At 40.1% G+C, this 25,440-nt stretch overlaps 1 protein-coding gene across 1 annotated transcript; it reads left to right on the top strand.

Annotated features, from left to right (window-relative positions):
* The first annotated feature begins 5 nt into the window (after positions 1–5).
* On the top strand, positions 6–25,075 carry LOC137255775 (GATOR2 complex protein MIOS-like). The gene is made up of 28 exons (XM_067793301.1): positions 6–120; positions 978–1,109; positions 1,314–1,381; positions 2,056–2,135; positions 2,579–2,619; positions 2,888–2,952; positions 5,356–5,515; positions 5,688–5,795; positions 6,618–6,712; positions 10,389–10,430; positions 10,891–10,946; positions 11,160–11,233; positions 12,554–12,598; positions 13,200–13,318; positions 14,008–14,151; positions 15,641–15,716; positions 16,087–16,270; positions 17,491–17,565; positions 18,173–18,279; positions 18,416–18,585; positions 18,883–18,945; positions 19,207–19,279; positions 19,670–19,808; positions 20,306–20,347; positions 20,689–20,860; positions 21,262–21,370; positions 21,604–21,697; positions 22,057–25,075. The coding sequence occupies exons 2-28, from the start codon at positions 989–991 to the stop codon at positions 22,169–22,171; spliced, it is 2,637 nt and encodes an 878-aa protein (XP_067649402.1). The 5' UTR covers positions 6–120; positions 978–988; the 3' UTR covers positions 22,172–25,075.
* Positions 25,076–25,440: the final 365 nt, after the last annotated feature.

The following is a 25,440-nucleotide window of genomic DNA, read 5'->3' as shown; positions in this document are numbered from 1 at the left end:
ACAATACACTAGATTCGTCTCCCCTTTGTAGGAGAGGCTAGTAGTTGCTGTTCGTGTTATTACATTACACGATGTTTGTGACGTTTATATCAATGCTCTCAACCGGAAAGTAATTGACAGGTGCGTTTCTTTTAAACTAAAAATGTTGAGGTATTAATTCGTAAAATTTTTACTGCTGGCGCATGTGTCTGAAAAGTTCAGTGTTACTATTCATATTGTCGAAATCGTCGACCGTCGAGTCAAAACGAAACGACTTTATATGCTAAAATTCGATTGGCCAAGAATATCAGTAACTTGTATCAGATTTTTTTGCGATCCTAATACATTGTATAATCACAACTTGTATATTGCCATAAAGGTAAGACTGTTGCAGGTACTCAAATACCTGCCACATCAAGCAGTACACAAATGTGAGAATACTAGAATACTCAGATACTAGACAATCTGTATCTGCAGGTTCTTACGCAGTGCGTACATTATACAGGAACTTGGAATGGAACATGCATCTATAATAACAAAGTGACAATATGATTATAATATTTGACCTGTGACACAAGCCACTTGAGACAATTGCTCTCAAATATCAGAGTCGACCCATGAGCAAGGAGAGGACTGACTTAGTAAATGCATCATTGAATGTGTTGTGCACTTCTGTTTCCATTAACCTAAAGCAAGAATGTATCTACTGGTAGACTACTGTTTCTTGATTATCTGATACAACTGTGGGTGTGGCATGTTGCATTTTATGTCAGTGATGATGTCAGTGATTTCATATTGCTGCCAGCAGGTTCTTGTTTTATTGTCCTATAAGCTCATATAATTCTGTGAATCTATCATCACTGACTTGCTTATTTGACATACAAACATATGGAGCAGTGGAACTATATTTGTAATTTTCCGATGTCCTGAAGGTTAATCATTACTTCTGAATATCATGACAGTAAGTGTCTCATGCTCTGATGTATTTTCTGTTTCAGTCAAGGCAGATATGAGCAGCACCAAATTTGATGTCCTGTGGTCTCCAAGTGCCGAAGATCAGTTTATAAAATATGGAACCTCCCTTGATCTGTACCAGGTGGAGAAGCGACACCCAGGACAGACGTACAGAGGTGGGGAACATTTCTGTCTGTAAACTCTCAGGGGTATTTCTATGAAATTGTATCTCAGTATCTTAAAACACAAACATAGATTCCCCAACTTAATTTTATTCCATTCTTGTGAATGTTTGGTTAATGATCGGTATACTGACTGATAAATGACAAGTGTTGTTTTGTGTTTATGTGTCACGTGTCCAGCAACATTCGTTTTCACAGGTACAGCAATCTCTGATGACTTCTGTGCTGTCCATGTAGCTACCAACTCAGAAATAAACCTCATCAAGGTGAGATATTGCTCATTTTTACAATGTTAGATATGTGTCTTCTAATCTCTATAATGTAAGATATAAAGAATATTACATAAGGTCTCATTACAAGCAAATTATACGAAATGGGTGTCCTTCCTATGGTTCCTGACCGAGTGATAAAGGTCACAGTGTTAACATTCCTGCAGTGCATGTAAGTTTTAGAATGAACAAATTCATATGTTTGTTATGAATGGAAAAGTAGTTACATCACAACTTATTGTAACTCAGGGGTCATCGGTTATCCAATCAATTCGTACGAATCTCAGGTCAAGTCTTAATAACACAGGTCAATGCGATATGACACACGAGATTAGTATGCTACTACGCATGTTTTGGCTGTACACTTCTGAAGTATTGAGACATGTGTATGTACTTCTATAAGAGTAGGATGCTAAGGTAGTTCACTTGTTGACCCAGGGTCAATTCCCCCCATAGTGTACCATGTATGAAGGCCATTCTGCAGTCTCCTGTTGTGACATTGCTGGAATATTGCAAAAAGTGGTGTAAAACTCAACTCACAAATGCACTGAAACTCAGCTGTGCATAACTCACCAATATCGGGTTGTATCTTTAGTCAGAGTTTTACTTCCATGTTTTTACCAGACTTCTCTTGATTTGTTGCCACAACATATTCATTTTATTTTGACCAGTGTGTAGCCTGGTACCCTCGTCCAGAGCCACGGAACCTTCTGGCCGTGGGTCATACTAATGGCAAAGTCGTACTGACAAGGTAAGTCCATAGGGGCTTTCCTCACAACGTTTGTATTTGTTTTGTATTTGCTTCATAAATGAGTAAACAAATCCAGAAATGAGAACGTGAAAGTGAATTGAGTGTCTGTCCTTTATATTCAGTGATTTTATTTTGTATATCAAGTACAAACTGAACTTCTGACGATCTAGATTAGAATTGATCCTCAACAACCCACACTTGTCCTAAGAGGATCGGATGTCAAAGGGCCCTGACTTTGTTGACACATGTCATTGCATCCTAACTGCATAAAACAATGCTGATGATGTCATTGGATTGTCAGGTCTGGATCACCTTCATGTAGCTGAAATGTTCCAGCAACAACAACAACAACAGCAACAACAACAACAACAACAAAAACAAACAATCAAACCAACAAACAAACAAACAAAGACCTGACAATTTGAACCCCACTGTATTTTCAGCTTTGGAAACAATGAAGATGAACTTATTGGGAAGGAGTTTTGTAAGTATTACTTACATTGTTCACGAAGACCTCCATTGGGAAGGTAGTTGCCAGTCATGTTTGAGATGTTGCAGTTTCAGTTGTAATGGTGACCCTAATGGTGTGGATATGTGCACTCTCACTGATGAAAGTTGAGTATTTTGCTGGTGATGAAAACTGAGTATTTTGCTGGTGATGAAAACTGAGTATTTGACAGGTGATGAAAATTGAGTATTTTACAGGTGATGAAAATTGAGTATTTTACAGGTGTCTGTTGTTCTTGTTGCAGTACACAATGCCAAACACAGCCGACAGTGCAGCTACTTAGCATGGAACCCTGAGGAAACACATCTTGTAAGTTGCCTTGGTTACTCAGTCTTATTTGTTAAAAACAGACAAGACCCTTGAATATCTGGGGTAGATAGGTCTTCAGCAACTCATGCTTGCCACAAAAGGCAACTATGCTTGTCACAAGAGACGACTAATGGGATCTGGTGTTCAGGCGCACTTACTTAGTTGACACATGTCATCGGTTGCTATGTGGGCAGATTGATGCTCATGCTGTTGATCACTGGATTGTCTAGTCCAGACTCGATTATTTACAGATCGTCGCCATATAGCTGGAATATTGCTGAGTGCAGCGTAAAACTCAACTCACTCACTCACTCACACATAGAGGGTACATGAACCCATGTCCCCATGTTGACCTGTGAACAACTTATTATTTATTACCTTACCACCAAGCTTTAACACAGATGCACTTACTCGTTCTTGGTGGCATAAATCTAAAGTTACTCAGTCGTTTTCATTCGCTATAAACTGACAGTTAGAGATTAAATATATGCTGGAAACTAATATGTATTTCTTGTTTGATGGGCATTCTAGAAGTTGGTGAGTCAAAAATGAAACATACAGCTCTATATATTACAACTTCTTGTTTATTATGTTGAGCGACGTTTCGATGTAGATTCTTACATCGTTTTCAAGCTAAGTGTGAATACAACCAAATAGTGAGAAGCTTATATTCGTGGTATGTTGTGACAAACAGCAAACTAACATTAACAACAGTATGTGATAGAGTAAACAAGTGGCACATGATTGAAGGAGGCCAGTAAGGAACTAAGACAACAAAGAGCACTGGTGATGAAGCCAAGACGGGTGGGATTAAGTAGTAACAACATACAGACACAGTGCTTAGATAGTCTATGGTTTGATTAGCTCGTCATAGGCCGATGGTATGTAGTATCCTTGGTCTCATAGATTTGTGGATTTCAATAGCTTCCAATAGTTTTCTTTTTGTGAAGTCCTGGTTTGGCTGACAGCTGATTTGCTGTCTGCCTTGGCTGTAGAGGATTTGTGTTCTTTTATGCAGGAGTCAACGGGACGGGAAGTTTCACCACATTTACAGCTGATCTTGTAAATCCTTTTAGGTTGGATGGACACTGGTTGAAGTTGGTGAATACATGTTGTAAGTGGCTGAGTTCCGGTTCTAGGTCATCACTGCTGGCTCATTTTGTTAGGGTTGAGATGACACCAGACTTGGTTTTAGGGGGTGGTTGGAGTTGAAGTGGATATACAGATCAGAGTGGGTGGGTTTCCTGTAGACTGTGGTTTTAATTTTCTTGTTGCAGGGGTCTCTGGTCACTAGAACATCAAGGAAGGGGAGTTTGTTGTCGTTTTCTGTCTCCATCGTGAACTTGATACAGTGGTGTTGGGTTTTGAGGTGCTGGAGTAGTGAGTTGGGATCTTGATCTTTCTTGAGGATAACAAAGGTATCATCCACCATCCTTTACCAGCAGACAGGATGGATGGGGGAGGAGGCCAGGGTCTTTTCTTCAAAGTGGGTCATGTAGATTTTGGTGAGAATTGGGGAAAGAGGGGATCCCATGGGGAGACCGTGGATCTGTTTGAAAATGTTGTCACCCCAGGTGAAGTAGGTAGAGTTAAGCAGGATTTAGTGAGGCTGATGATGGATTCTATGGAGAGGTTAATATCAAGGAGTTGGTCCAGGTTGGAGATACGCTGACGGAGGATTTGTAATTCTTCTTCGGTGGGGACTTTGGTAAAGAGGTCAACAGCACCATAGCTGATGATCTGGTCGGTTTCAGTGATGCTGCTTATCTTTTGGCAGAAGTCTGTTGAGTGTTTAATATAGGAGTTAGCTGTTTTGCCGAGAGGGGACAGTATTTGGGTGAGGTACTGGGTGGTGCGGTAGAAAACTGTGTCCCTTGAGCATACAAGTAGTCTGGCCTTGATCGGGTCTTTGTGAATCTTGATGGTGGCACAGGCTGTGGGCTGCAAGGGGGAAAGTTTATGATACTGTTGGGTGGTAATCTCACAGGTGTCTTTCAGGTGTTTCAATGTAGACTAGTGTTGGCGTTGAAGTGAGCTGGTGGGATCTTTCTTGAGTCTTCTGTAGGTGGTGGGGTCAGTGAGCATCTTGTTGACCAGGGAATTGGAACTCAGATTTGTCTAGGATGACTGTAGCACGTCCCTTGTCGGCTGGGATCATGGCTATGTCTGGGTCTTCCTTGAGGCCCTTCATGGCTAGTTTCTAGGCTCGGCTCGGCTCGGCTTGGCTCGGCATGGCTCATTAATATGTATTTTCAGCATGATATATAAAGTGTGTTATCAATAAAGAGAAAATACAACAAGTGCAATGTATGAATTTGTTAATTTCTTGTATATGTGAGTGAAATGATTCTCTGAAAGAAGATCCTGAATATATTCACGTTTATGAAAACAATATACTTCCAGCTGGCTGAAGGTTTCAGTGAGCGCTACCGCAATGATCCTTGTATTGTCATCTGGGATGTGTTTGCATCAGCTGGGACAGACATGTCAACTTCCACAGAGAGGTCTCGTATCAGCACTAACAGCGAGTGGGGAGTCGTATCTAAACCACTATTTGAAGTAGGTAGGTATCTCTTTTTGTGGCTAGTACTGGTGTATCATGTCAACTCAAACAGCAAGTGGAGGGTCGTATCAAAAACACTATTTAAAGTAGTTAGGTATCTCTTTTTCTGGCTAGTACTGGTTTATGATATCAGCACACCTCTATATTTAAGAGCCTGTTGTCTTCTGTACAGGGTCTGGGAGTGGTGACACAAGTACCTCATTCTGCTGGTTTGTCAGTGAATCAAAGACCTTCGTGACTGGCGTCAACAACAGACACATGCGAGTTTATGACCTCAGAGGTGAGTGTCTCCTAGTCAGGGTACGTGTGTGTCAAATTTTCATTCGGTCAGTTCTTAGTAGTATCAGGTGTTTTGTTTCCATTTACAGAAATAGTGTAACAGTAAGTGTGTATACAATATGTTCTTCTGTGCCACATGATATCATAACCATTATCAGTCTGTGGCCTGAAAAGTCTGAGCCTACTAAATTTCTGTTGTCCAGTTTATCTCCAGGTTATATCCATTCTCTACTATACCCTGGATGCATCTATGGCTCAGACTGATGATTTAGTTACCTCCCTTTACATTCTCACAGTAGTCATCAGCTAAGCTGTCGTTACAACTGAGCTTGCTAGTGTCAACAGAGATAGCAGTTGCAGCTCGGAAGGTTTGTTCGCAATTCGACTCAGATTTTGGGGAAGTCATACAAACTGACAAGTCTGAAACTTTTGCAAAATAAGCAAGAACTTCTTTTACCCCTTTCAGAGTGTCTCTGAATCATTTATGTGTTGTTGTTGATTACAGAGTTTAAAAAGGGGGTAAGCAAAGGGGGTAAGAAAATTATCGATGCATCCAGGGTATAGTGGAGAATTATCAGATTTTATGGAGACATTCAGGATGCAGGATGAGTTTATCTGGCTTAAAACAGTCCACTTAATCACTGGCTTCTACTAATTATGATGCTAATAGCTATGCTTTTCTCCGTATTTGGTTCAACAGTTTTTGGCTTAAACTGTTACCCATGTACCCTGGTACAGCTGTTATTAACACTATTTCATGATGGACCAACAGGCAATACAATAATGAAAACTGCTGACTAAGCATCCATTTGCTGACCTTCAGATTTAACAAGACCTCACCTTCAGAATCAACACAAGGGTGTTCTAGGCCTTTGTGTTGACCCACTGTCCGATAAACAGTTGGCATCATTTGGAGAAGTAAGTTGAACTACTATTTTCATTCACTGACAACCTCTCGTGAGACCAGATTCAAACCAAGGGGGTCAGCATTCAGTCTGAAAAGTGGTTTGGGTCTCAAGGTTGTTTCAGGTTTCTTGCTTCTTTTTATATTTTGAAGTTTTTCATGATCAGCAAGGAAGAGGGGACTTCAGCATACATACTCTTCCATTGAAACATTGTAATTGCTTCGTAAAGGAAAAATATTTAAGATATTGTGTTAAAATTATGTAATACGAGTCTGTGATGCACATGATGCATAGATTTTTTTTAAAAAAAAGGAATAACAGGAAAAGCATAATGGGTATTAATTTCAATAATATAATTTTAGTCTAATACATTTTTAATTATCCTGACTCATGCTTAATTGCATATCTCCTCTTCCTGGTGAAGGTAGTGGATCACCTGGAATCCCTTGAAGTTCCCTTCTAAAAGAAGCGGACATAAAATTTACACTCACCCATGAGTAGCCTCCCCTCCCGTGCACATGGTCAGCTGATCGGCCATGATAATCACTCCCTATCGCCCAACGAGTGCGGCTGGAGGCACCTGGGGTCCCATGTATGGCAATAAATTTTTCACTCTTTTGGTCCTTTAACTAAATTTCTTTGTATGTGGTATTTGGCTTTTGTAAATGTATTACTGTCTCGTCTCGTCACGTCACACAGGCAAGTCCTGATTGTTTAATTGCGTTGTAAAGGTATATGTTGAAAGAAAGCAGGTGTGAATACATGTCATATATGTAACGTTTTACACAGTTTTAGTGTACTTTCTCTTGTAGACCTTTGGAGGCGTGTACATGTATATTATCTTAACACATGTTTGTATTCTTTGTATGTAAGACATACTTAAACAAATTGTCCCCCTCATATCATTGTGTGAGGTTAAATTGTTCAAAACATCTATATCAATGACAGTAAAGAAGAATTTACGCACATGCTTAAGAATCTTCTATACATATTGTATAATGCTATTCCTTGCACATATATAAGACAAAGGGTCATGGATGGGGCGTCAAGTTCCCGAATAGGATGTTTTGTATCTGAACTGTTCAATATAGTCCCTGAATTGTTGTCTATGACCAGTCGTATCATGAGATACCAGTCACATAGGAAATGACAGGTGATGGGGCATGGGCTAAATTTCTGAGGAGCATGTTTGGTCACTAGACAGCTTGGATACAGATTGATGATAGGCTAGATCGTTGACCAGTCGATATTCTGGATTTCGGCTCTATCAACTCTAGCTATCGTGAACATACATAATCATCATTATAAGGACACATCAAATGTACACACAGGACTAACAAACACGTTGGCGAGTTTATTTTTCCTTGAAGATGTCAAAGCGCTACAATCTGATCATTATTACCCCGCATAACCCAATCCAACCATTGAGTAGAGATAGCATTTATTTGCATATACATTTTGCACACACTACTTGTACATCAAACATAATGGCTTGCTGAACATTTCAATTTGTACATTGTTGCGAATGAATATCATAATTCAAGTACATGTATTATAAGATTCAAAAAGATACTGATTTATTATAATGTATACAGCTGCAGTTGAATGCCGCCCCCCCCCCCCCCCCCCCCACACACACACACACACACACACACACAAATTTATGAAGAATGAATATTTGTTTTGAATGCGACCAAAGTTCAGAAGATTGATAATGGGCGTGACTCCATAAAACAGGTTGTCCAATGTGTGTTAGTTTCATTTACACTTGTCATGGGACAAAACTTTACATGGACATGCATTCTGCCAAACGCTGTTATTTCGAGGTTGAAAGAGGTGTTCAAATATCTCATTAATGTTGTCTGATTGAATGATTATACGCATGTGTATCAATTCCGTAACTGATATATTATCCTCCTTTTATTGACGATGCATCTGATACACGTGATAATTACACTGGATAAGATAACTACAGAGATCAAATACAAACGTTTATTACACAATGCTTATGTAAATTGCATTGAAAAATCACATTTCAAATCAACATGAAACTTTCAACAACTTGAACAAAATGCTCCAGTTAGCATGTGTAATATATATTATGTATGTGTGTGTGTATATATATATATATTAGGAGTCGATGCAAGACTTATCACTTCATATTCGATTTTGCATTGTTATCAGCTTTAGAATTATGAAAAATCAATAGTCGCAATTGAGTTAGGTCTAAATTAGTAACTTGGTTTATTTCAAATCTGTATGAACATGGGTGTAATACGGTGTTGCTATTTATGTCTACGATTCATTATATGAACTATTATAACGAATGAATGAATAATTTAATTAAGTAGAAGGTTTTGTAGCCTTGTCACCGCTACTTCAATCAGTGTGCAAAAATATTATTTTAGTATTTACTCCCAATGACGAGTTTTGTTAACAAACACTTACCTCCTGTAACAACATCTCACAATCCCCTTTTTCGCAGACATGTGTTCATTTACCTGTATAAGCCCATGACATTTGCCAGCAATTGTTATCAAGACACTTTAATACTTCTTCTGATTAGCACAGAAAGTAACCTCTCTTGTAAGCAAAGCTAATCTTTGATCAGTACTACTAAATTGAAATAATAGGTACAGTATGAATGAATGTAATTCACACATGTGAGTCTCTCGCTGAATGAGAGGTGCTTTGTGCTGACAACCATGTGCGGCTCTCCCTGAATAAGAGGTGCCTTTTATTTCCGCCCATACGTGGCTCTCGCTGTGAGAAGCTAATTAATTTGCCGCACATACGCATCTCTTGGCCTTGATGAGTTAATCTACCGTGTTGACAAGGACTCCTGTAAGCCCAAGATTGAAGAGGGGAGAAATCATCTTCTTTTTGTCGCACCTATGGACATCAGACGTCAGAAAGATCGTCTAGGGACGGAGGAGGAAGTAAACGCTGAAGATCAATATTCTGCGAGACAGCTACAAGATTCTGTTGGAAGATACACTGCCGCTCACAAAACTACTAACTCCCATCATCTATGTAGACAATCAACTAGACAAATTGACAGATGCTATATCAACACTGTTGCAGAAGGGAACACTAGAAGTAATACAGCCACAGAGTCTAATGCCTGGCTTTTACTCCCCAATCTTCTTAGTACCGAAGAAGAATTCCAGAGAAATTTCATCTCATTTACAGCATGAAGGAATTCAACAAAAAGTTTCTACGGAAACCAGAACATTTCAAGATGATACATCTTCCTCAACTAAGACTCCTCATCCGACCGGCAGACTATCTAGCTAGCATAGATCTGCAAGATGGGTGCCTGCATATCCCTATTCACGAGAATCCAGGAAATATCTGCGCTTCCTTTTCAATGGTCAGCACTACCAATAGACGGTCCTACCATTTGGAATATCTTTGGCCCTGTGGCTATTTACACAGGTAACGAAACCCATTGTCAGTTATCTACACCTCAGGGAGCTATGCAGCGCTTTCTACCTGGATGACACGTGGGTGAATGTAAATTTTGCGTCTGTTTCTTTTAGAAGGGAACTTCAAGGGATTTCATGTGTTCCACTACCTTCGCCAGGAAGTAGAGATAAGCAATTAAGCATGAGTCAGGATAAGTATAAAATATCAATTTTATTTAATTACATATTTGTTTATGATTACTTTTGCCTTCTTGTTTTCAGAATCAGGTTTCTGTGTGGGATCTTAGAAGCTTTGAAAAACCTGTATCCTTTCATGACTTCCCTTGGCCTCACACTCTGCCTGACCAACACTGATACACACACACATGCACACAGACAGACACAGACACACACAGACACAGACACACAGAAATACACACACACATGCACACAGACATACTCATACACACAGAGAGACATACAGAAATACACACATGCATACAGACATACACATACACTGAAACATGCACACAGACACACACACAGACACACACACACAGACATACACACACATGCACACAGATATACATACACATACTCTGAAACATGCACACAGACATATAAGCACATGCACACAGACACAGATTCATGCACATACAGACACAGCAACAGACACAGATGCATGCGCTCATGCACACATGCAGGTCACTGAAGAGAAGTGCAGTTGTACATCAGGTATACTGTACTAGTGTTACACTATAATAGTGCTCCTTGACAGTCGAAGGTTTTGACTCTCCCAGAAAACAAGTCAGTCATCAAAATCAGCTGGTGTCCAACTAGGTCAGTACTGTATTCAGGATACAAATGTATCATAAACAAAGCCATTTTCTGTCATCCTTGAAGACAAACGCATAAAGATTCAGGGTTCTGCATAGAGTATTTGATGTAACTTGATGCACAGCTATATTTGTGGAAGTGTCAGTCAGTCAAACCTATGGTAACATGTATGTTGTGTGTGGGTTGGTCATATGTAATGGTGAGCTGTTGTTGCAGATCTGGGATGTTGTCTGTGTTGTGTAAGGACAACAACGTGGTCAAGCTGTACGACATTAGACACTCTGTGTTCGGTAAGTAATAAAGCGAGAGGTGAAGGTTAACTCTGTGTTTATGATTATAGACCAGAAATGGTGATGTGTATTTCAGGGTGCTTGTATCGGTCCAGAGTATTGCATTGTTTTCATAGATATTTTCCATGTCTAAATAGGTGTATTTTTTGCAACTGAAATGCCATGTAACAGTTGTAACAATGTTTTAACAAAAGATTGCAAAATTAACAAAAAAACAGGCCTTTATGTTTAATATATGCCTGCCCTCCCCCCAACCCCTTTCTTTCAAAGCGGAGTTACCTCCCCACCATGCAGAGTTATCCCCCATCACATAGTTGTTCCTTGAAGAAAAAGGAAGCCTGATGCTTTCCTTTTTATTCCTTGCAACACAGATGAAGAGGTTGTGGCTGTAGCTGTAAGGGTGGATGGATGTGGGTGTGTGTATTTGTGTGGGTGTGCATTTTATTAAAATTAAAAGTGTCCATGCAGCTGGGCACATTTGCCTTTTATTGAGCAGAAATTGAAAAATGTTCACTACTTCTTCTCCAGACTTGGCACACAGATAGATCTGGTGGTGTACTGGTGCCTTTTGGTAGTTTTGGAATTCTGAATAAAATATTTTCAATACTCTCCTTCGACTTTACCAAAACAATCCCAGGCAACGCTCACAAACATCCTGATTATGACTGGACTTTTGTAGGAAGCATAAGCATTTTTCATACCGTCTTGACGTGGAACTTTCCCCACAGCATGCTGTAAACACCTGAAAGCAAACATGCAAAGCATGATGCTAACAGTGGGAAACACTTAAACATGTACAAACATAGAAAATTACATGAAACAAGAATGCAGTTGGTTGGGGGCCATTTAGAAAATAAAAAAGACTTTTGTTTTATTGTACAGTCTTTTATTAAAACATTGTTACAACTGCCAAATGACATTCTCATTTGCAGAAAATGCATATGTTTACCCCAAGGGAGATTCTCTTCAAAGGATTGGAAACCTCTGGAGGTTTAGCTAAGCTCACTCAGATACAAGTTACAGTTTACCATGAATTCTGGACATTCATGCTCCAAGCCACCCAGTCCTTGTTTTATCCCTTATTTCATAATTAGTATCATTTGTTAACCTCTGTTTGGTTGTGGGTCTAACCACTATGCTAAATAAATGCAGTGTGACATTACAATACCTGGCCCATATATATACTTGGGACTGTTGCTGTTTGAGCCATGACCATGTCAAGTCTGGTTTCAGTAGAAGAACCCATTACCCTGTACATGTCAGGGTGGCAGGTAGTTGTTGCTTGAGATCAGACGTACATATGATGCATCCTTGCTTCAGGAGCTGACGTTATGGAGCCTGCTCTTGTAGAAAGAAACATCCAACGTAAGTAGCTGCCTTTGGGAGTTTTCTTACATATTGTTTGTATATAACCCTGATAATAACCTATGTGTACACAAGTGTCGAAGTCCCAAAATACCAAAAGTAAGGTTTGAATATACACAAAGACAGGGTTCATGCCACATAAAGAAAGTCTGGCTGTACGGTTGTCAAAGCTTCTTTTCAATTAGTGGGATTGTCCATGGATGAAGTTTGTATAGTGTGGCAAACAAATCAGATCACTGCCTTATGTTAAAGGACTGGGTAGAATAGGTCTTCAGCAACCCATAATTGCCACAAAAGGTGACTTTGCTTGTCATAAGAGCCGACTAACGAGATTGGGTGGTTAGGCTTGCTGAATTGGCTGACACATGTCATCAGTTCCCAGTCATGCAGATCAATGCTCACACTGTTGATCACTGGATTGTCTGCACCGACATGATTATGTACAAACCACCACCATATAAATGGAATATTGCTGAGTGCGGAAAGAAACTCACTCACTCACTCACTCACTCGCCTTATGTTAAAGGGAGTCATCAAGCTGGATGCATCTAGAACTCTGTGAGTTGCCATGAGTAAGGTGATGATGTTTGTTTTCCCACAGCTTGTAAAGATTCTGTGATATCATCCTTTGCCTGGCATCCAACTCACGAGAACCGCCTCCTGTCTGTTACTTCATCTGGTGAGGTGCGGGACACCGTCATCTTTGAGAGAATTCCAATGGTGAGTGTGTCTGTGATCTAAGGTTAATACTGTTTTTAGCATTTCAGACATATAACAATGTTGAAGTAACAAAGGAGCAACAAAGCTGGTTGTAAACTGTAACACATAAACCGTAAACCATAAACCATAAACTGTAAACTGAACTGTGAACTAATGTATGTGTAGTTGACTATTGTCTATCTTGGTCTGAGAGTTGAAGACTCACCTGTATCTACCTATGTACAGGCCCACCTGTATATCCCTATATATAGGCACAACTGTATGTCCCTATATATAGGCACACATGCATATACGTATGTATAGTCCCATCTATATGTACCTATGTATGGGTCCACCTGTACATAGTTCATCTATATTCATCCATATATGGACACATTTCTATATACCAGTGTATACACCCATCCTTATATATCCAAGTACAGGCTCATCATATATAGTTGGGTCAAAACATGTCTGTTTTGCAGATAGTTTGTAATTAATGTGGATAGTTGTACCCATATAACTACAAAACCTAGGTTTCAGCAGGACAAGAGAACACTTAGCCTGCTAGGCTACCCTACTACCCCTGTGTGTCACAAGGGGGGGTATTTATTTTCAGGTACTTAACTGGAAACTCACCATTGCTGATCTATTCATCACCGTTGGTTACTGAATGAGATAAGCCAACAGTAGTGTTGTTGTTCTTATAGAAATGGTCGCCATCATTCCACCTGACGTGGGCATGTGGGAAGAAAACGGTTGATTGTATCCAGACAGATCTGTCCCGACAGCATGTTGACATCTCGACCAGAATGTACAACCGGGTGAAGATGGGCTACGGACTGGACTCAGAGGTAGCTTGGCAAACTTCTCAAAGTTCACACACACTTGAACTATGTCTGAAAAAATGTATTCAAAAGCTATAGCTAACTTATCAGAGATAGCAGGAAGTTTTCATTTAGATATCTGTGAATGTTAGGTGCTGCTTTTAGCTATGAATTATGTCAGTGTTTATTTGGAAAAGCCTTATACAGTCATGCCCCGTTTATCCGAACACTTGTGTTTTTGTTGAAATTGACTGGATAAGCAAATTTTCGGATATCTGAATCAAGGGCCATATGTATAAGAAACGTACAAAGAAACGAACATAGTAGGCATGAGACACAATCTTTATTGATTACGGTACATATAAACACATATCAGTGCATACAATGTCTCATACCTGTTCATGCACTTATGCTCGCCTGAAGAAATCAGTTATAGCCTTTTGCACTGGCTGTATAGAAAAGCGAGAGGACTTTCGTTGTTCAGTTTGTCTCTGTCGACATTAGCAAGATCATTAGCAGTAACAGTCACAGTTGCAACTTGTGTACAGGATCGTAGTACATTGCGAAGTTCCGACAAGGCCATATCTACTTGTGGGTCCTCATTTGGTTGGATAATATCCACATGACGAAAGCAGTTAACAATTGTCTTTTCGCTCACAGCTGTCCAGACTTGCTTGATCATCCGGATTAATTAATTACGGTGACCAACAAATTGACACGCCTCAAAATTAACTTAATGTCACCTTGCTACTCAGAGCTAATTAATCTTCTGACGCGAGGCCCTCGGTAATTGCGTGTTTAAACATACAGGTGCTCAGCCATCCAGATATACGAGACAAAAATGCACATAATTTAGTGTTTTGTCCGTGAAAATGACCGTCCGGTTACGGAAACCGGATTTCCGGATGTGTTAGTAATTTTACAACGTTGTGAATTCGTTTTAAGGAATTTTCGTTCGGAAGGCGAGTTTTCTGGATATCTGAGGTTCGGATAAATGGGGCACGACTGTAGTATATGATAGGAACACTAGTGTGTGTAAAGTTGCTTGATGGCAGTGTACCCAGATGATCTTATTGGAAAGTTAATTAAATTTGTTTAGCTCAGTTTTGATAAAAAATACTGTGCAGTTGATGAAAATAATACTGAGTTGAAGATTGATCAGTGGTTGATTTGTCAGACTGATATATGTGTTTGATGATTGACATGAGTCATTTGTCAATTATTATTTGTCAGTGGATGGGCATTGTCAACCAACAATGGATTGGCAGTGTCAACCAACAATGGATTAGCAATGTCAACCAGCAATAGATGGGTAATGTCAATCAACAATGGATGGGCAACATCAACCAATAATGGATGGGCAATGTCAACCAACAATGGATGGGCCATGGCCAATTATTGACTGGAAATGGACTAATGTGTGACTGACTGGCAGTGAACTAACATGTTATAAATGATTGACTGTTTGTATGATGGATGATTGACGTATGATATATGGTGTTTTTCTGTGTTCCAGATGTCTAGTCTTGACAGTGTGGGGCCCGCAATAGACTATGAGTCACACTTGCATGGACTGTGGAAGTGGTTGTTCTGTATCCTACATTAACATTAACATGTTCTAGGGCATTTTCAGTTTTTAGCTCACTTTACCTGAAAGACCTTTCAAGCTTTTTGTCATTCTGAAACCTTTTACATTTTACACTAGTTCATGTCTTGATTATATAAAGTTACAACACATTGACTTCATTACTAAATCAATAGTGGACCCTCAGTAACCCATGAGCGAAGGATTTATGTCACTGAATAAAAGGTTAAAGGGATTTACTCGACTTGTATCAGTCAATAATATATACATACATGACTGTCAAAGTTATATGATGTTATCAGTCTACTCTGGATGGAAATAGTGCATATGCATTCTATATTATACTGTGGGAGACTTTATACCTTAACCTGCACCAGCAATAAAAGACTACATGAATGAGAGTGAGCCAACTTCCATCCTGAAGAATTCTGGTATTGGCATCAGGGGCATACTCCAAGTTGATGACAGCGAGGCCAGCAAGAACGTGTACAAGTCCTGGATCGGCGTTGACGGTATGCTGAACCAGGGCAAGATTGTCAACCAGTTCGTCAGTAGAGAGAGGTGAGGCTAAAATGTATACATATCTTAATGTTCTGTGTGCAGGAGATGTGTGTTTTATACCTTGTCAGGTGGGGTTGTAACAGAGATTGGTGGTTGTTAGAGAGATTGGTGGTTGATAGATGGATTGGTGGTTGTTAGAGTGATTAGAGAGATAGGTGGTTGTTAGATTAGAGAGATTGGTGTTGTTAGAGAGATTATAGAGAGATAGGCGGTTGTTTGAGAGATTCGAGAGATTGGTGGTTGGTAGAGAGATTCGAGAGATTGGTGGTTGGTAGAGAGATTCGAGAGATTGGTGGTTGGTAGAGAGATTGATGATTGGTGGTTGGTAGAGAGATTGGTGGTTGTTAGAGATATTGGTGGCTGCTACAGAGATTAAGGGTTAAAGAGACTGGTGATTGAGAACCGATCACATGTGTCAACCAAGTCAGTGAATCTGACCACGCAATCCTGTTGCCTCTTACAACAAGCATAGTTGCCTTTCGTGGGGTTGTTACAGAGATTGGTGGTTCATTCACTGGTTAGTTTGACTCCAGTATACCCAGGCCATTGAGGTATATGTGCAATATTACTGATTGCAGTGTATGAGTGAGTGAGTGAGTGAGCGAGTGCTTTTGTTATATTGCTTTTAGCAATATTCCAGCAATCACAGCAGTTAACACCAGAAATGGACTTCACACATTGTACCCATGTAGGAATTCGAACCTTGGTCTTTGGCTAGTGCCTTAACCACTGGGCTACCCCCTACCCCCTGGATAATGCAGCCCCATCATATCTCTCTAGTCTTGTCAGAAATTACAAGGACTTTAAGATCAGCCAATCAGTCACTGCTCATCGTCCCCAACGCATGTCTAAAGACTCATGGACCCCAACGTTTTTCCTACTTGTCAGCTATCCACCGGAACAATCTACATGCGTCCATCAAAGAATCCCAACCAATAGCCAATTTCCAGTCTAACTCAAAGACTTTCCTGTTTAAGAAGCACTACAACCTGTAAATGAACTCCTGTTTGTAAATATGTATATATGTCAGCGCCATGAGCAACCACTTGGTGATTGGATATAGGGCAAATGGACTTATTGTTGGTATTATTATATTCTTTTTGCCATGATTCCAAAAGAAGTGAGAATGGTAAAAAGACTCTAACCTTTTATTGGGTGGGTGATAAATGGTTGGTGATTGTCAGATATAGTAGTTCATGGATGGACACTCTTGCCATCAGGTCAGTGGTGCTGCAGCTCTGTGGCTGGGGAAGAGAAGATGACAAGTTTGGATCTCTCAAGTCTCTACTAGAAAAGTAAGTCATGTCTGAAGGTCATTCAGACAGATGAGAGACAAGATACACTTTAGTTTCCTCTTGTCGACTTTGACTCAGTCTATCAGGGATTCTGATTATGTCCAGGTTGGACTAGTTACAAAGTGCTGTCGTGCATCTGGAGCATTCTGGAGTGTGGCTTTTAGACACTACGGTCTATGATCAGAACTAGAATCTGAGGGGCAACTCACAATCTTGTATTGAAGTAGTGACAAGAGTGAGCCACAAAATGCTCTGTTTCGTCTTGAGAAAAATCAAGGCGTGGTTTCTTAGAAGCAGGCAGGGCCATGTTTCATGTTTGTGAGTAAACGTTTACCACATGACACCGAAAATGAAATTTGATTGGCTGTGCCACATCCAGCTTGCTCAAGAACTAGAACAGGCTCTATACACTTGCAACACAATTGATGCGTGGATAAGTGGCAGATATGTACCGTTTGTTGCATTAATTTTATCACTCAAGTCATATGACTCAATGGAATTATACACATCAATTAGATGAGCTTACCTGCACTGCAAAAAAATGCTCTGAAAACCACAAGGATTTTTCATTCAAGGGTTCTGAAGTCTTCCTGTTTCAATATTACAGATTACAGGAGAAAGGGTTCTATGAGAAGGCAGCAGCTCTCGCTCTATTCAACCTCCGTCTGAAGGAATCGCTGGATATACTAAGTCAAGGTGCTAGCCGGTCGCCAGGTAACAGTTACCTAGTTATACCACACAATCATTAGTCCAAGAATTATACTTTCTTGCCTGTAACAGAATTGTCATTTTTAAAATATTTACTGACTTAGATCTCATGACCTTAGATGTTCATCTCTTCTTGTGTCAGATCACGGGAACCTGAATGCTGTTGCCATGGCTCTGGCAGGCTACTCAGATCAGAAGTCAACTTTATGGCAGAAGACATGTAACAGTCTACGCAACCAGCTAGAGGACCCGTACCTCCGTGCTATGTTTGCGTTCCTCACCAGCGACCGACAGAACTACAAGGATGTACTGGTAAGTACCTGGTGGTCCAGTTGCTGAAGTGTTCACTTATAAAGCAAGTAGGTTTACATGTATGCAATGATGAGATCATGCTCTACATCATTAATTAACCTTGCTGTATTTTGTTTGTCAAGGGAGATAAGCAGGTTGTGTCTTTTTCTTCATGGGAGATGTATTGTTAGTCAGGGAAGATAACTGTCAAGTGTTGTTAATCAGGGGAGATAACCATGTCAGGCAGTGTTAAACAGGCTAGATAACCTTCAAGTATTGTTAATCAGGGGAGATGACTATGTTGATGTTTTTCATCAGGATTCTGACATGGCTGTTGAAGACAAGGTGGCCTTTGCCTGCATCTACCTTCCTGACCCCAGGGTGAGTGGCAAGAGTAAAGTGTTCGCTTCCTTGTCAGTATTATAGCAGATTTTTTGGTCAATCCAGGCCAACACCACATGGGATCTCATCACCAAGTACTGGGTGTGAACCTGGTTGGTTTGTTTCAAAGCATAAGTTGTTGTTAGTGACTATCAAACCAGTTCATGACCTACCTCACTCGCTCACTCAGTCACTCTGCTATATTCTTCACTCACTCTGCTATATTCTTCACTCATTCTTACTGTTTCTTTACCTCTGCAGCTTGTCCACTTCATCGACAAGCTGACCAGTGATCTCATCTCGACTGGGAACTTGGATGGCATCATGCTTACTGGTGAGCATTGGCGTTTATAGCTGCATCAGCGTTTATAGCAGGGTTGGATGATAACATCTATTTGTTTCCCCAAAATTTATGTACTGTGTTTTGTTTGTGTGCAAAATAGTTATTGTTCTGTAACAGATGTTATATTTGCTATTACACATCCCCATTATAGAATGTGTCCTTGTACTTTTGTTGGGTTGAGTCCCATTCAGGTTTAGAACCCACATACAAATGTTACATTTGATGACTTTCTAAGTAGCAATGTGTATTCATGATCATTATACTACCTGGAAGGAAGATAAATTGTTATAACATTATATGATGATATTTAGGTTACTGCTTTAGGTTTTGTCCTCTGAATGCTTTCATGATTATTAGCATCTGAGTTTCTGTTCCTGTCAGGCATGACCGCAGAGGGCCTTGACCTTCTGGAGAACTACATTGATGCTACCAGTGACGTTCAGACAGTTGCCCTGGCTCTCGTTTGCTCCTTCCCCCACACAATCGCACAGGATGAGCGGATACAGACCTGGATTGACAGGTAGGTCAACTCAGTAGCGTATATCCCATGTACGTTCTCAGGCTTGATGAGTTCCACAGACACATGGACTGATGAGGAGAGATCGACTGTCCCTTTACACTCTCATTCTTCCTCATCCCTCACAGTCAGACACTAACCCTCTCCCACTGACACCTAACAGTCAGACACTAACCCTCTCCCACTGGCGCCTAACAGTCAGAAACTAACTCTCTCCCACTGACACCTAACAGTCAGACACTAACCCTCTCCCACTGACACCTAACTACAGTGTATCACTAGCATGTTTGACTTGTTTGATTGTATATCTGAGTTCTTGAGGCTACTACACACTACTACCGCATCAATAATCCGTGCTTGCTTATCCCCCCAACCCCTCCTCCACCTCTTATGTGTACTACATTCATACAACTGACATTGATGACCATCATAGCCTAAACACAACAGAAGATAAAAATGGGATCTAGCTACTGATAATGTTTCTTCTCTCTTTGTTTCAGTTACCGCAAACTTCTAGACAGATGGAGACTGTGGCATCACAGGTAATCGTCCACCTCAATTATCCCATCCATCATCCATTCAACAGTGGGGAGAGCTGCTTCTCTTAAGTTCCACATTTAGCAACACTATGAACCTTGACATATTAGCAGTATGTTTGTGTTTCACTACATGATAAACCTGCATCACTGTGAGCTTTCCTCACTCATGATTCACCATGATATACACCCTGAATACGATCTCAAGAGACTCCACCACCTAGTTTAGTGAGGATATTTATTTGCAAGAATTTGTGCAAGAATACCTCTGAAGAAGCAACCAATTATCAGATAGCATGTTCTACATTAGCAGTTTCCATCAAAGCTGTACTGTTTGTTCCACCCAGGGCCAAGTTTGACATCCTGTATCACAAGAGTGACCCAAGTCAGCGTATCCCCAGCCAGGTGTTTGTTGGCTGCAACTTCTGTGGGAAGTCCATCACCAGCACGTCAACTATGATTGCCCGCTCCACAGGTTACCGCACACATGTCGGCAGAGCTGCGGCATACAAACCACGGGTAAGTTATCTGGTTGTCATATGGTTGTCGTATGGAAGCCCAAAACAGTTTGACACAGTATGGAAGCCCAACAGGGTCATATGCAGTATGGAGGCTCAAGAGCTAGCACAACTAAACTAGTCTGCTGTACTGATACAAATAATATCCTTGCTGGCCTTCCATACAGTGTATATTCCAGTTGGGCTTCCATACAGTGTACATGTATATCCCAGCTGGGCTTCCATACAGTGTGCTTGTATATCCTTGCTGGGCTTCCATGCTCTGTCTAACTGTGTATAGTGGTATCAACATCATTTAATAAGATAGCATTAAACTGTAGCAGTCTTCATTTACATGTACAACAGACATTATAAGCATTGCTGGGCCTGGCTATCAAAGCACAACTTTATTTCACTGTTCAGGTTACCTGCTGTCCAAGTTGTCGTAAATCTCTCCCTCGCTGCGCGCTGTGTCTCACAAATCTAGGCACTGCCTCCGGGACAGGTGTTGGGGAACTCAAGGGACATCCAAGTAAGTAACAAGGGCACTGGGGACAGGTGTCGGGGAACCAGGTACTGGGGATCATCACAGTTTAGAACAAAGGACAAGTTTACACAAACTTTTGTCCCATGTTTCGTCACAGTATCAAATATCTCAGTATCCCAGTCATAAGTTGTCAATAGTACAGCGTCCAAACATCAAACGGTATGTTTCAAACAGACAGTATGATACTGACTGCAGACAAACTATGCGACTGTTTCCAGGCACCGTGAAGATGTCGATGTTTGATGACTGGTTTACATGGTGTCAGTCCTGTCGCCATGGTGGCCATTCCTCTCATATACAGAATTGGTTCAGGTGGGTACAATGTTGGCAGTTTTTGTTTGAAATGAAATTTATATATTGAAATTTTAGTATATGTATCTGGCGTAGTGTTTTGTCAACACCCTGTGCTGGGGTTGTGCATGTGACAAGTCAGTGGAAAACATTACATGGTGATTAAGCGCACATGATCCAAGTGTTATGTTTCAGATTTCTGCAGGAATCTAAAGTTCAGTCGCAATTTTCTGGATGATTCATTGTCCATGGCCTGTTTTGACACCACTTACAATTATATTTTGACCATTTATTGAACATTTGCAATCATTACTGAAATAATTCATTTGTGGTGCAGTTGTGTAGGTTTGATTTCAGTCACATTCATGGTCTTGTTTCAGGGAGCACTCAGAGTGTCCTGTGACAGACTGTAGCTGCAGGTGTATGAAGATTGACTCACTTGGCCGCGTGATGGGCAACGATAGTAGAACAATGGCTGTTGTTGCAGCCACATGACGTCAAACGATATTATTGCGGAAAATTTCTTATCTAAGACATCTGTTCAAATAAGAAAATGTACTCTTTTTTTATTTATTTTGTTGAAATGTTAAGTGTGATTTACATAAAAAGAATCATTCGTATATATATATTGAAATTCAAAGTTTATAATGGATGAGAGACTTAAAGGTCACATGCAACCAAAAATTCAAACATGGTGATTGGGAAGAGGCAAATAAACAGAATTATAAGCATATAATCGCAAGTCTCCATCAACACAGTTGTTTTTCTTTAACAAGCAGATTATTTACTTGTTTGTGTACACAACCAAGATTAGACTACTGCTCACAACCTTATACTTGAGCATACCGTTCCAAGCTCCTTGAACCTACTCAATGTGCATGTGTTAAGAGCGCAGCACATCTGTTGAAACCACTTTTTCCACACCGCTTGGGGAATCGTTTGAACTTGTGGCCTTTTTTTCATCGCTTTTTTAATAGGTGCTTTGTTTCAGTAAGTGCATACTGAAAGGTATCAGAACCAGAAAAGTTGTTTTTTACATTGCATGTGACCTTTAAGATTAATTGTGAATGCTATTAATAAGCATAAAAATAAAGTTGAACTAGTTATTTTCGGAAAATAATTACTAATGTGGGGAATAATATAATCCATACTGACTAAACATAAAGAGGAAAGATCCTCCTCATTGATGGGGGTATTCTCAGGGAATTATCTCCCTTTGGCTACATGTTTGAATACTCAAACTATGTTTTAGGATTTGATGATACTTTACTCAATATTTTATCAAAGGAAATTTGTCTTACATCATGAGAGGTGGTAGGTTGAACTGTGGAAGTTACAGTTTGATTGATCATGAACTATACAGACACCATCTAGTTGCCACAATTGTAGATAATTTTCGAAAGATTTCCCATAGTTAATGACATGGTCAAATATATACCCTTGGAAATTGTATTGGCCCATAGGGCCTGCTACAAAATAAAGTTGTAAGCCCGCCATGTAATTACGAAGCAGCAGGCCGCCAGGCAGACGCTCTTTTGTACACTGTTATAAATTTATCATGTAACATGGAATACAGACATTACTAAAATACATCTTCAAACCAATAACAGATTACCATGACGAAACAACTCATTTGAGCAATTGGCTTGAGATCTAATGAATCTGTTATAGCATAATGCTGAGGGAATCAGCTAATTGTTCGGGGATCAAGATCACATGGCCATCTTCTTTCGAGGTTCTGTCAGACTTGGAGTTGTGTAACGGAATGTTGATCACTTCAAAATGCCATTTGAGGACATTTAGGGATGTCGTCGTCAGGAACTGTCAATAGCCAGAATGACAATACATGCCACAGTGTGACACATCTGCTGCTGATTTGTTATCATCACTATGTTCAATCATATAAATCAGCGATGTCAGTAAAGCTAGATCTTACTTCTAGCAAAGATATCAAATCATATCAGAACAGCCATCAAGCCAATCAGAGCAGAACTCATAAGGAAAATGGTAGCAGAAGTGTTGTATTTTGATACAATCTCCAAAAGAGGTATTCCAAACCAGTGATGGGCAGTATGTGTATGATATGATTGGGGGGAAATGCCCAAGGGCCAAGTAATAATTCAAAGTTCATGGGCAGAAGGATGTTATTAAGATAATGCACAGGTGAGAGGGACATTATTAACATAATGCCCGGGTCAGTGGGATATTAAGATAATGCCCAGGTTAGAGGGATATTATTTAGACAGTTGCCTGAGGAAGTGAGACTGTATGAGATTTGAGGGATATGAAGAAAAAAAGAGTGTGCCCCAAGAACAAGTGATGTCACTGTTGGTTTATATGACAGATTCTCATCATCATTATCTCTCTGACGTCAGTGGTAAACATCAAAAATGAAGGAAAATTTCCACAGCCCATGAAAAGTTCTGCCATCTTTTGGACATTCCAGATATTTCTTTTTGTTCTGTTTTCAAATTTCGAACCAGCACCTGTCAAAATAATATCAAAGTGTCTTGTGGAATAAAGTTGCTTGAAAAAGCTGCTTTGTAACTGGCCAGGGTTGGTTTGCAAAAGGCTGTTCTGACCTGACCTGTAGTAAGATGTCCTCAGGTCTTTGAAGGATGAAGTGAGATAGGCGTTCAATGAAATTACATACATACACATGCAACAGTGTTACAATGCCCTGGGTCAATCAAGCAATATGAATCCTCACTTATTTATTACAGCAGTTAGATCTGAGAAGGTAAAATTCATAAATATGACATGTTCAACAGTACTTGAAAATTTGCTTGGAAGGGGTGACTAACAGAATTAGGTGGTCAGGTTTGCTGACTTGTGTAAAGATTTTGTATATCAATTTCAAGCTCATGATGTCAGTCACTGGATTTTCTGGTCCTAATTCAATTATTTATCAACTGTTGTCACACAGCTGGAATGCTGCTGAATGCAGTGTAAAACAAATAAATGATTGTCAATTTGGTTATAAACTTAACAAAGCTTGGAATAAACATCCCTCAATCAGTATCTCGGCATCAGGCTGTGATACATGGTTTTCAATTGATTCCAGTACTCCCTGCCTTGAGACCTAGAGCTTCACCCATTGGGTGCAACAACCCAGTCTATAGTGCTGCTTAAGTGCAGAGCAAAGTTGGGATCTTATCTGCAGCAGGATGGACAACTCCTACATTTAAATCCAAACATCATTTCAATAATTTGTGGTTATCTAACCAATGTGGTTGATAGGGGTGTTGAACCCCGCTCACTCACCCTATACTGCCTCTCAGCTTCCATATATGATTGGCACGGATGAGTGTTTGTGTGCATCTGGACAGTGCAATTATTGTGAATATATGAAACCCAAAGCTTGTTATGTATTATGTATATAATAAACAGTCTAGGGTATCCCATGTGTTGTGTTCTGTTTGCAGTGAGTTGTGGATGTTGCTCTTCAGTATCAGGTGATACATGCGATGAAGATACGTCTCACAGCTGAGATAGTTCACACCACACTAGCATACCTGATCACCGGGTTATGGGCTTAACCTTCGCCGTTGAATGTGGGTCGTACACGACCCAGAGACACACTTAATGAAAGATGTCTAATTAACCACTGTCCAGAAATCAATGAAATTTCAGATTTGTGTCGAAAACAAAGCAAAACGATACTGATCAATGATAAGTGGTAATTAAGTTATTAAGGTCTTAATTTGATTATAACGGAACAGATGTTACGGGTCATGTGGTACCCATACAATTTAAAGAGTGTC

Source organism: Haliotis asinina, chromosome 11 (genome assembly GCF_037392515.1).
Source record: "Haliotis asinina isolate JCU_RB_2024 chromosome 11, JCU_Hal_asi_v2, whole genome shotgun sequence".
NCBI classification, from domain to species: domain Eukaryota; kingdom Metazoa; phylum Mollusca; class Gastropoda; order Lepetellida; family Haliotidae; genus Haliotis; species Haliotis asinina.
This window is presented reverse-complemented; position numbering and strand designations above follow the sequence as displayed.

Coding starts and splice junctions, on each gene's coding strand:
- LOC137255775 (XM_067793301.1), top strand. CDS start 989: ATGAGCAGCACCAAATTTGATGTCCTGTGGTCTCCAAGTGCCGAAGAT. Junction 5,516..5,687: donor TAAACCACTATTTGAAGTAG/GTAGGTATCTCT, acceptor TCTTCTGTACAG/GGTCTGGGAGTGGTGACACA. Junction 15,717..16,086: donor ACTGTGGAAGTGGTTGTTCT/GTATCCTACATT, acceptor AACCTGCACCAG/CAATAAAAGACTACATGAAT.